The sequence below is a fragment of the Phyllobates terribilis genome, unplaced genomic scaffold (genome assembly GCF_046119375.1).
Source record: "Phyllobates terribilis strain yellow unplaced genomic scaffold, ASM4611937v1 Scaffold_4__5_contigs__length_816908805, whole genome shotgun sequence".
NCBI lineage: Eukaryota > Metazoa > Chordata > Amphibia > Anura > Dendrobatidae > Phyllobates > Phyllobates terribilis.
Genome location: NW_027362764.1, coordinates 174,607,735 through 174,620,851, shown reverse-complemented (window position 1 = coordinate 174,620,851; position 13,117 = coordinate 174,607,735). Strand labels below are relative to the sequence as shown.

Genomic DNA, 13,117 nt, shown 5'->3' with positions numbered 1-13,117 from the left:
AGAGATGTGTGAACCCGTACATGGACTTCCTAAAGAAGTCTGTGTTACTGTTACTGCGGTGTTTCCCGCGCTGTCATCTGTGTGACAGTGCGAGAAACATCGTCGGCTCTTATCAGATGACAGCATGAGCCCGCAGCCGTGACTGTGACTGACGGTAAAAAGCTTACCGCTGGTCACAGGCATCGGCTGATGAGAGTACTACTCCCATCAGCCTACACCTGCTGTCGCTGATAACAGCGCGAGCATGCGTCGCTGGTGGGAGTAGTCATCAGCCGGTGCCTGTGCTCAAAGTAAATAAATGAATAAATATTGAAATAAAAATAAAAAACACAGTTACACTCACTTGAAGCCCTTGTCACCTGTAAAAAATCCAAAATAAAAAAACACCATAATACTCACCTATCCGACGTAATCCATACTGTCCCACGACGATCCGTATCACTTGTAGAGCAGTCACATCAGCTGATGTGACTTCTATACCCGGCAACCGGCTACACACTGACAGGAGTGTAATCGCTCCTGCAGTGTGTAGCACTGAGCTGCCGTGAGAAAGTTCACAGGAGTTCATCAGCTGGATGAGCCCCGGTGATCTCACTTACGGCACCGTCGCCGCTGCGGTTATGGTCCTGTCAGTGTGTAGCCGGCTGCCAGGTACAGCAGTCATATCAGCTAAAGCTAGGGCAGATATGTAGTGTAAAAGTCTGCACCATAGATCTGAGCCTCCTTAAGTCGCATATTAGCATAATTAGGAGTGGGTAGTCCAGTTCAGTTTTTATTTTTGCATAAATGCTGAAAAAGTATTAAAAATAAAACAAACAATACTCACCCCCTCTTCCATTGCAATGCTGCCGAGTTCCTCACCAATTCTACGTACTGCTGCAGCAATGACATCCCGACACAAGGAAATATAACCACTGCAGCCAATCACTGGCTCGGACTGGTCAAAAATGAGGCCAGTAATTGGCTGAGAAGTTATATCCTGTATGTCAGTAGGGACTAGGAAGTGAAGACCAGCAAATGACCAAGGACATTTTGGAATGGGAGCCGAAGGCTCACATTTTTTTTTGTTTTACCACTTTACTGTAAAAACACAAGTTATATATTAGGACGGAGTAGCACAACTCATTGAGAATCTGCCTGCTACTTGCTTGCTTAGCTGGCGATAATAAATGCCAATGCCTCCACCAACTGATGAATGTTGCCTCATTTGTTCTTCAGTAACAGTCTGAAGATTAATGACTGTTGTAAGTGTTTAGAAGAAAAAACAGTTTTTTTATTTTACATGTTCCAAAAGAAACAACTCAAAAATACATATTTTTCAATCATAAAATGTATTGACATTATGGTGTGCAGAATAAAAGACATTAATATTATGTATTTTTTTCTAGTGAGGAAATGAAAGTTCTGTTGAATCCTGATTTCTTGGAACATGATGCCTAGTAAGTCAGAAACCTTAGCAATGCTGAACTGTTTAATGTATATCAATTATTACAGTTCGTAATGCGCATTTTGAACAAAGTTTGAGGTGCACTGCTTCCTTCATTCCTGGGGTGCACCTCTGCTTTACATGCTGCAGGTGACTTTACAGTCACTCCAACAATTCATTAAACTTTACAGATTCCATCCTATAAACCTATTCAAAGGCTCAACTGTTATTTATTGTCCATATCTGGAATAGGATACTCTTTGCCCCTGGTTAAAGGGGTTCTTTGGAAATAGAAAAAAAAAACTAAAGAAAATGTCATTATAAATAAATTCCTTCCTAAATACTTTTTTATTAGCAAATCACAATTGTTTTGTCTAGAGAGGTAATCGCCATAAAATTCAACTGGCCATCATCTTATTACATTGAAAGAGAATATTAATAGGATGGGTGCCTGTGAGCATGTGCAGTAGGAAGTGCCGCCATTCCCTTCTTTTGTAGGACGTTTTGCTCCCAATACTGGAGATACCAGAGGTGCTGAGGTAAGAAGAGGCTGCTCACACTGCTGTCTATCATGTCTATCTGATCTAATACTGGAGATACCAGGAGTGCTGAGGTAAGAAGAGGCTGCTCACACTGCTGTCTATCATGTCTATCTGATCTAATACTGGCGATACCAGGAGTTCTGAGATAAGATGAGACTGCTCACACTGCTGTCTATCATGTCTATCTGATCTAATACTGGAGATACCAGAGGTGCTGAGGTAAGAAGAGGCTGCTCACAATGCTGTCCACCCTGTCTATCTGATCTAATACTGGAGATACCAGAGGTGCTGAGGTAAGAAGAGGCTGCTCACAATGCTGTCCACCCTGTCTATCTGATCTAATACTGGAGATACCTGGAGTGCTGAGGTAAGAAGAGGCTGCTCACACTGCTGTCTATCATGTCTATCTGATCTAATACTGGAGATACCAGGAGTTCTGAGATAAGATGAGACTGCTCACACTGCTGTCTATCATATCTATCTGATCTAATACTGGAGATACCAGGAGTGCTGAGGTAAGAAGAGGCTGCTCACACTGCTGTCTATCATGTCTATCTGATCTAATACTGGAGATACCAGGAGTTCTGAGATAAGATGAGACTGCTCACACTGCTGTTTATCATATCTATCTGATCTAATACTGGAGATACCAGGAGTGCTGAGGTAAGAAGAGGCTGCTCACACTGCTGTCTATCATGTCTATCTGATTAACATTCTAGGACAATTTTCTGTCAGTGTAACAGGACAACGGCCATTTTATTTCTATAATGATTACCTCTCTAGACAAAACAATGGTGATTTTCTAATTCAATTTATTTAGGAATTTCCCTATGTTATTTTGTTATTCTTTTCTGCAGAACCCCTTTAAGGAACGCCTTGCTACTGCTCTATTATATAACAGAAGAATAACTCCCATGTGACCTTTTCTATTAGATTTTATTTATGGAATTTTTTTATATGCCATTGCACCCTTGAAGATATTGAGTTTAAGAAATTAGATTTGTATACTGATAGCATAATTTTAACAGAAAAAGTTTTTCAAGTAAGTAAGACACTTTGAACAAATATTCAGTTATTAATGGGTGAATTTATTACAGTGAGATGAATGATCAAACTCCCTATTATTCCCTGTTTATTGGCCAGTTTGGTGCTTATTATACAATGTACAAGTCTCTCTTGGCGCAGGTCAACCATATTGTTCGGCAGAGTTCTTGTTTATGACAAATATTCTTACTTATTCTAGTGCCTTGTTTTCAAACCTTATGGGAAGCGCCGAGCCTTGGTTTTCCACATATGAACATGATTCTCGCAAGGTAAGTTACAAGGAATGTCATATTTGTATTTCTGTATTTTTTCTTATTGATTTTTTTGTTTAATTGCTTAGCCCAAACCGTCATTTTCTTGCAGTTCAATTTAGTGGTAAGCCACAAGAAAAAAAAGAAAATAGCCAATATTATCTTGAGATCTTTATAAACAGCATGTATTGTTAGTGCCTGGACTCAAGGCTATAGTTCTTGCTTGTTTTTGGCCTGTAGCAATTAAAAACATCAGTGTCACTTTAAAGGATATGGACACGTTTGGATACATTATTACCTAAATCTATGTATTTTTGGCTAAAAAGCATTTGTTTGCAAAACGGTTTTATTAAATGGGTTCTCCGGGAATAGAAAACAATAAGTAACTAAGGGAAATATAATTATTAATACATTCGTAAATATGTTTAATTATGAAACACACTCGCATTATCTAGGGAGGGTAATCACTATAGTGCATAAAATAGCCTGACATATGGTTACAATGTCAGAAACTTGGCCTAGAATGTTGTTAGGAGAGGTACATGTGAGCATGAAGCTCTGCCTTGACACGTAGGAAGATGTGCTCCCACTGGATATTATTATCTAATATTAGAGATGCCAGAGGTGCTAAGGTAAGAAGAGGCTGCTCACACTGCTGTCCACCCTGTCTATCTGATCTAATGCTGGAGACACAGAGGTGCTAAGGTAAGAAGATACAAGTCACACTGCTGTCCACCCTGTCTATCTGATCTAATACCGGAGATACCAGGGGTGATGAGGTAAGAAGAGGCTGCTCACACTGTGGTCCACCCTGTCTATCTGATCTAATGCTGGAGAGACAGAGGTGCTAAGGTAAGAAGATACAAGTCACACTGCTGTCCACCCTGTCTATCTGATCTAATACCGGAGATACCAGGGGTGATGAGGTAAGAAGAGGCTGCTCACACTGTGGTCCACCCTGTCTATCTGATCTAATGCTGGAGAGACAGAGGTGCTAAGGTAAGAAGATACAAGTCACACTGCTGTCCACCCTGTCTATCTGATCTGATACTGGAGATACCAGGAGTGCTGAGGTAAGAAGAGGCAACTCACAATGCTGTCCACCCTGTCTATCTGATCTAATACTGGAGATACCAGAAGTGCTGAGGTAAGATGAGGCTGCTCACTCGGCTGTCCAGCTCATCTTTCTGATCTAATACTGGAGATACTAGAGGTGCTGAGATAAGAAGAGGCCACTCACTGGCCTGCTGTCCATCATGTCTATCTGATCTAATACTGGAGAAACTAAGGGCTTGGGAATGCTACACAATGGTAAACATGGCTGTGTCCCAACTTTTTTTCTCATTTGTTACTGTAACTAATTACTGTAAATGAGTTAACTTTTTCAAATAAATGGAAAAAATTCTAACTAATTTTCTGATCTGTGTTCTATGTTCTGTTGTGAATAAAATATGGCTGGAAGACATTTTCAAATCATTGCATTCTTGTTTTCTTTACATTGTACACACCGCACTTTTTTAAAATTATGGTTGTATTTGAGAAAGGGTTATATGTTGTTCGCTTTTTACCTCATTAGGTTTTCTAGGAGGTGATTGGTGCTCTTTAAACTTGGACGTAAATAAAAAAAAAAAACAGTAAATGAGTTTGTGGGAGAGTGTTTTTTGTGATGTGCAGCGGGGAGGGAGTGATATGTGCAGGGAAGGATCTATTAATTATATGTTGTCTATTGTGTCATCCTTTAATTTCTACCTTCAACTTTACAATAGCCATGCTGCCTTACATTATAATTGTGCTTATTGTTGCTCTAGTATACAAAACAGAATTTGATATGTGATCTCTACTGTAGAGAACATGCAATTTACTTTTTGCTAGTTCTGGGCTGACAAAGTATTTCTATCAGTTTTCTGGGAGGAAATATTAAAAAAATGGTAGATAGGCTTGTCTCTTGTACAAAAACAAATAGGTATATAGTAGAGGTAGAGATAAAGGGACATAGATCTATCAGTGTTCTGAAGCTGCTGAGACTGTGGCCAAGACTCCTAAGCTTAAAGTAGATAATGGCACTCCGAGACAATGGTTCACTAGTAGGGTCCTACCCCTTATAGCAGCTAGGAAGAACTAAGGCAGCGGTGGGGCACCTCCAGGCTGCAACGTCGTTTTCTCTGGCCCCCAGTGAGATTCCCGGGGAACGCAGTGCTCATGTAGCCAGCTCTTTAATTGGCACTAACACTGCGTGCACGCAACTTTTGACTCGCCCCCTGGGCCATGGGGCACTCAGATCCGGGCAGTAGGGGAACGATGGGGGTAGTAGTGGCGACCCGGTTCCGTGGCTCAGGGTGGTCAGGCCAATGGTAGTCTGCTACGTTCTGCTGATAATGTCCGACTACGCCACCCGTGGATTGCGGTTATTAGGAACCGCCGCTGCATGCAGACCGCTGGGGCTGATGAGGTGTGCAGCTAGGGTAGTGTGACTCCCCACGGGAAGAGTGCGGCCCCAGGGCAGTATAATGGATGGTGGGAGTGATGGTAGTGAGAGTCCCAGTGCTGATAGTGCTGGAGGTGCAAGGAGCACACAGACAACAAGTTGCAGTCCAGGGTCTTTACTGAAACAGGTAAACTGACCCATAAACAGTCCCAGCTAGGAGGGGACCTGGATGTCTGAGAGCAACGGGGAAATTGGCCCTGGTCAGGGTGAGGGTGTAGGCCTACCGTGCTTTCTGCGCTCCTTCTGGCTATCTCCTCGTTATAGGGTAACAGCTCACGTTTCCGAGCTTTCCGTGTATTCTCGCCTGTATGGCCTGCGACGTGGGTTCCTTTCTGCTCCCAGCCTTGTACGGCTTTGCTGGTCCCTTCTGTTGTGGCAGGGCCTCCAGGCTTCTTAGGCTAAGGAATATACAGTCCCCTGCGAACTGGTTATCTGCTGGAGGATGTGGAATCCTCCCAGCCTCAGACACCAAAGTCTGGTAAAATAAGTCTTCTATCTGCCAAGACAGGCTCTCTTCGCCTCTTGTCTCTGGCTTGTGGCTCTCCTCCTGCCACACTTCCTCTTAGGTGCAGTGCAACTGTCTGTCCCTGCTCTGCTCTGGGACAAGTCTCAGTGCTGAGACAGGCCATCAAGTTCTCCCTAACCCTGCCCCCAGCACCAGCTTTTATAGGGGCAGCCTGCTCCCCCTACTGGCCTGAGACAGGAGGCATTGCATGCTAATGTTCCCCTGACTAGAGAACCTCCCCCTTGCTCTCAGACACAGCTTTAATACATTTTGTGGCATCCAGGCCAGGGTGACACACTTTCACTACTGAACGATGCGGGACATGGAAGAAAGGATTACTTCCTACGTCAGGACGTACTTTTTGAACAGAGTCACGCTCTATGCTTCACGCTCCAGTCCCACCGACGAAAACTTTCCCTTCTGTGATTCATATGCCCCCAGCCCCTCCTGTGATGTATATATGCCCCTGCCCCTCCTGTAATGTATATATTCCCCAACCCCCTCCTGTAATGTATATGCCCCCAGCATCTCCTGTGATGTATATGCCCCCGGCATCTCCTGTGATGTATATGCCCCCGGCGTCTCATGTGATGTATGTGCCCCTAGCACCTCTTGTGGTCCTGTAATGTATTTCCCCAACGTCACCTGTGATGTATATGCTCCCAGCGTATCCTGTGAAGTATGTGCTCCCAGCGTCTCCTGTGATGTATATGCCCCCCAGCTCCTCGTCTGATAAGAATATGGTTCCAGCCCCTCCTGTGATGTATATGCCCTCAGAATCTCCTGTGATGTATATGGCCCCAGCATCTCCTGTGATGTATGTGCCCCAGCATCTCCTGTGATGTATGTGCCCCCAGTGTCTCATGATGTGTGTGCCCCCAGCGTCTCCTGTGATGTATATGCCCTAGTGTCTTTTGTGATTTTTGTGCCCCGGCGTCTCCTGTGATGTATATGCTCCAGCATCTCATATATGTGCCCCGGCATCTCCTGTGATGTATATGCTCTCAGCCTCTTCTGAAATGCATATGCTTCGACGTCTCCTGTGATGTATGTGCCCTGGCGTCTTCTGCGATGTATGTTCCCCAGTGTTTCCTATGATGTACATGCCACGTCTCGTGTGTGAAATGTGCCACAGTGTATAATATATGATGTATAAGCCGCAGCCCCAAAGTCTCCTATGTGATGTATATAGAGCAGTCTCGGTGTCTCCTATCTGATGGATATACTTCCATTACCCCACTTCTTGAGTTCTATAAATGTAACTTGAGCTGTGATTCCTCTTGTGAGGAGACCTGCAATGTAATATGCATCTGTGTTCAGAACTTACTGCTGCAAGTTTTTTAAAAACTCATCTCAAGAGGTTGACTGCACTCCAGACCGACACAAATCTAGAAAAGCAGTTGCGAGTAGCAACATCATCAATACCATCTAACATCACCAAAGACTAAATATAGCAAGATAAATTTCAAATTAATAATTTTGTACAGCCACCGAGTGATGGGCTAAATATCCAAATGGTCCCTGGCAGAAAAAAGGTTCCCCACCCCTGAACTAGGCACTCGTTAGTCAAATGGAGGTTATGTTTATTTGCAATCCAACATACAACATTTCGGTCAATAACTTAGACCTTCATCGGATATACAGTCTGCATTGCAAATAGGAGAGTTATGTATGATAGAGAAGCACTAGTGGTAATGCGGCATGACACAGAGGTGCCTCACCAGTGTGGTCATGCCCCATTACAACTACTGCTTCTCTATCATACACACCTCTTCTATATGCAATGCAGACTGTATATCTGACAAAGGTTTAAGTTATTGATGAAACATTACAGTGAAGGAAATAATTATTTGTTCCCTTGCTGGTTTGTAAGTTTGCCCACTGACAAAGACATGAACAGTCTATAATTTTAAGGATAGGTTAATTTTAACATTGAGAGATAGAATATCCCCCCCAAAAATCAAGAAAATCACATTGTATAAATTAGATACATTTTTTGCACATTGTATTGAGAAATAAGTATTTGATTCCTGTGGCAAACAACACTTAATACTTGGTGGCAAAACCCTTGTTGGCAAGCACAGCAGTCAGACGTTTTTTGTAGTTGATGATGAGGGTTGCGCACATGTCAGGAGGAATTTTGGTCCACTCCTCTTTGCAGATCATCTCTAAATCATTAAGATTTTGAGGCTGTCGCTTGGCAACTCGGAGCTTCAACTCCATTCATAAGTTTTCTATGGGATTAAGGTCTGGAGACTGGGTAGGCCACGCCATGACCTTACTGTGCTTCTTTTTGAGCCACTCCTTTGTTGCCTTGGCTGTATGTTTTGGGTCATTGTCTTGCTGGAAGTCCCAGCCACGACTCATCTTCAATGCTCTTACTGAGGGAAGGAGGTTGTTGGCTAAAATCTTGCGATACATGACCCCATCCATCTTCCCTTCAGTACGGTGCAGTCGTCATGTCCCCTTTGCAGGGAAAGCACCCCCAAAGCATAATGTTTCCAACAACATTCTTCACGGTTGGGACAATGTTCTTAGGGTTGTACTCATCCTTCTTCTTCCTCTAAACACGGTGAGTTGAGTTAATGCCAAAGAGCTCAATTTTTGTCGCATCTGACCACAGCACCTTCTCCCAATAACTTACAGAATCATCCAGGTGTTCATTGGCAAACTTCAGACGGACCTGCACATGTGCCTTCTTGAGCAGGGGGACCTTGCAGGCACTGCAGGATTTTAAACCGTTAAAGCGTAATGTGTTACCAATGGTTTTCTTGGTGACTGTGGTCCCAGCTGCCTTGAGATCATTAACAAGTTCCCCCCGTGTAGTTTTAGGCTGATCTCTGACCTTCCTCATGATCAAGGATACCCCACAAGGGTTTTGCATGGTGCCCCAGATCGATGTCGATTGACAGTCATTTTGTATTTCTTCCATTTTCTTACTATTGCACCAACAGTTGTCTCCTTCTCAACCAGCGTCTTACTTATGGTTTTGTAGCCCATTCCAGCTTTGTGGAGGTCTATGATCTTGTCTCTGACATTCTTAGCAAGCTATTTGGTCTTGCCCATGTTGTAGAGGTTAGAGTCTGACTGATTAATTGAGTCTGTGGACAGGAGTCTTTTATACAGGTGACTATGTAAGACAGCTGTCTTTAATGCAGGTAATGAGTTGATTAGGAGCGTCTAACTGGTCTGTAGGAGCCAGAACTCATAATGGTTTGTAGGGAATCAAATACTTATTTCTCACTGCAAAATGCAAATACATTTATCTAATGTATACAATGTGATTTTCTTGATTTTTTTTAATGGATATTCTATCTCTCAATGTTAAAATTAACCTACTGTTAAAATTATAGACTGTTCATGTCTTTGTCAGTGGGCAAACTTACAAAAACAGCAAGGGATCAAATAATTATTTCCTTCACTGTATATATTGTAATGCAAGTAAACATCACCTCTATTTCACATCCGAGTGTCTAGTTCTTCATGACTACCAAGCGGACTGCTCAAACTACAGTTGTCATCAATATTATTAAACTATTGTTGCAATTTAGGGCCACTTTTATAACCCCGTCCCGCAAAAGGATGTTATATTCAGGTCCTGGAAAGAGGTCCTAAGATGTATAGGGAGCTCAGGATCTTAGCTCCCTCCTGCAGATACCGGTAATATTATATAGCCAGCATCTGTCTGTAACAGCTGTGGCTGGCCAAGTCCTGGCCTCAGCTGTTAACCATTTAATGTCGCTGTCAACATGTCGGGATTGGCTAACAAACAGGCAATCCCTACATGTGTTTCGGCTGTCTAACGGCCGCAAATCCTGCAGCCGCGGGGACTCAAACATAATACTCGAGCACGCTCAAGATACTCGGATAACACCCGAGCGTGCTCAGATAACACGATACCAGAGTATGCTCAGATAACACGATATCCGAGCACGCTCGCTCATCACTATTCATTACTTAAATAAAAAAAATTGATGCATGTTTGGTATTGCTATAATTGAACTGACATAGACAATCATGATTCCAGGTTGTCTATGAATGCCATATAAACCTAACCAAAAAACTATGGTGGAATTGCATTTTTTACCATTTCTTCTCATCTAGGTTATTTTTTCCTATGTTTCAGTACATTGTATTAGTAAAATGAATAGTGCCATGCAAAAGTACCACTTGTCCTGCAAAAAACAAGCCCTCACACGTCTATGTCAATGGAAACCTAAACTTATGGCTCTTGAAAGAAGGCGAGGAAAAAAACAAAAAATTTCCCTATTCCTTAAAGGGTTAATGACTACTGCAGTGTCAGAATAATTCCACCTCATTATGAAAAGCATCTCTAGTACTTAGTAGAGCTCCGTTTTTCTGTTATTACCTGCTGCAAATGTGGTGCATAGCCAGGCATAATTTTATGGCCTTATTTCACAGGAATCGTAGCACATTCCTCTTGGTCAGTGGCTTCTCGTTCACTAAGGCTATGTGCTCACGATGCTGAATTGATGCGGATTTTTCCTGAGCGTTTCTGCCTCTCCCTGGCAGAAAAAACGCATGCGGATTGTACATGCGAAATTGTACATGCGGATTGTACATGCATTTTTTCTGTCAAGGAGAAGCTTTTTCGCATGCGTTTTTTCAAGTTCTTTTCCAAGCAATTTTGAGCATCACTTGGAAAGTGCTCGACAAGTTGGTCACACAATATAAATCCATGAAACCGGCATGGATTTATGTTGTGTGACCAACTTATGCTGCTTTAACTGCAGCATCAATAGTAAAAAAAAATAATTAAAACGTAAAAAATGGAAAAAAAAAACATTACACTTACCTCTCCGGTGGCGTCCTCTGTCCTCGGCGTCCTGCAGTGTTCAGGAAGGACCTGCAGTGACGTCATTTAATCAGCTGTCACGTGACCATCACATGACTAAATGACGTCACCGCAGGTCCTTTCAGAATACCGCGGGACGCCTATGACTGAGCACGCCGCCGGAGAGGTAAGTATAATGTTTTTTTTTATTTTTCACATTTTAATTCTTTTTTTACTAATGGTACCCAGGTTGGAGGAGAGTCTCTTCTTCTCCAGACCCGGGTACCATCAGCTCATTGAACTGCATAACATCCGCATGCATGCATGTGGATGTTATGCATTTCAATGCAAGTCAACGGCGGCGATTTCGCCACGATTACGCACAATAAATGGTTGTGCTGTGGATTTTCCGCAATGATAATCCGCAGCGGAAATTTCCGCAGCATGTGCACAGCACATGCAAATTATCATTGGGAAACATGGCAGACAACCTAACAAGCGTTTTTAATGCGTTTTCGTGATGGAAATGCCGCCGCGGAAACGCATTAAATCCGCATCGTGGGCACACAGCCTAATACAGTATTATTCGGATTGCAAGCTGCAACCTTCTTCTTCAAATCCCACCAAAGTTGTTCTATAGAGTTTAAGTCAGGCGACTGTGACTACCACACCAGAGTCTTCCTGGACTATTTATGAAAGTAAGCCTTGGTAGACTTTGAGGTATGCTTGGGATCAGTGTCCTCTTGTAAGTCTCAGCTTCCTCACTGAAAACATGATGTTTTCTTTAAGAATTTCCTGATACTTCTTTGAATCCATACTCTCCTCCATACACCGCAAGTGTCCAGTGCCAGACTAAGGCAAAGCAGTCCCAGATCATCACAGAGCACCACCATGCTTCACTGCAGGCAGCAAGTTTTTTTCAGCATATGCGTCATATTTCCTCCTCTACACAACGGCTTGTAGGTTTGTTTCATTGCTCCACAGAATAGAATCTCAACCCTGCTTTGACTTGTTTATATGGTTTAGAGCATATCGCAGCCAACTTTTCTTGTGATTTTTGGATCAGTGAAGTGTTGGTGTCCTACCCAGTTTTTTATTGAAGAGCACACAGATTTATTGAGTATGTCCTATCTTGATCCTGAAAATCAGATCAGAATAGGACATTCTCTGAGTTTCACAGATCTCATTCTCAGAACCATAATTTTTAACGGATGTCTGAATAGATCCATTTAACTCAATCTCTTCTCTTTTTGGATCTCTCTCTTGACTTAGCAATGTTTATACCAGACAATCAAATGTCAAGTTAAAAAGCCCCTAGCCAGTCCAGTTATTTGATATGTTTTATATCAAGGAGACCTGATGAAAGTAATGAAGCCCTTTATGAGATAATACCTACGGTAATTTTCAAATATTTCTTCCCATGAGGGATTTTATTCAAGGGGTTGAATAATTCTGAATAGTCCATAAAAGTGACATTTTGTGTTGAAATTGAAGAAACCACTTGTTATATTGGTTGTGTTCAGCTATTTACATTGTTCTTGATTAAGTGGTTTATGGCGTACAAATTTGTAAATTTTGTAATGGGGCGTTTCAATAAGTTTTATAACAACTGTAAGTGTTCAAAAACACTTCAGAAGACAAATCATGCCTTTATTTCAAGAAAGAGCTATTTTGACTTGTACACAATTTACAGAAATATCTTTCTTCATTTTTCTTCATTTTAAAACGTCTGTGTTGTGATGTATTTTTTGTGATTTAAAGGACAATATGACGTAGTGTCTGCAGGAGTCCAGTGCAGCAACTGGGATCCAGTTTTGGGCTCCACATTTTAAAAATGATATTCGGAAGTGAGAGTCATTTCAAAGGCGGCAACTAGATTATTACATGGGATGGAAGGCCTCTCATATGATGAAAGGTTAGAAAAGTTGGGCTTATTTATCTTAGAAAAAAAGATGTCTCAGAGGAGATCTCATTTCCATGTATAAATATATGTGTGGTCAGTACAAAAGTACAAAGGACTGGCATTTGACTTATGCCTTCCAAAGACCATACTAAGGACCAGGGGGCAC

At 42.2% G+C, this 13,117-nt stretch overlaps 1 protein-coding gene across 6 annotated transcripts in view; it reads left to right on the top strand.

Annotated features, from left to right (window-relative positions):
* The window catches only part of TBC1D5 (TBC1 domain family member 5), a 741,959-nt gene that overhangs the window by 423,279 nt on the left and 305,563 nt on the right, over positions 1-13,117 (top strand). For all 6 annotated transcript variants that reach the window (XM_073677953.1, XM_073677948.1, XM_073677951.1 and 3 more), the window contains 2 exons: positions 1,389-1,439; positions 3,212-3,281. In XM_073677953.1, the coding sequence (XP_073534054.1) occupies positions 1,389-1,439; positions 3,212-3,281 (121 nt within the window). The remainder of the gene's footprint in view (positions 1-1,388; positions 1,440-3,211; positions 3,282-13,117) is intronic.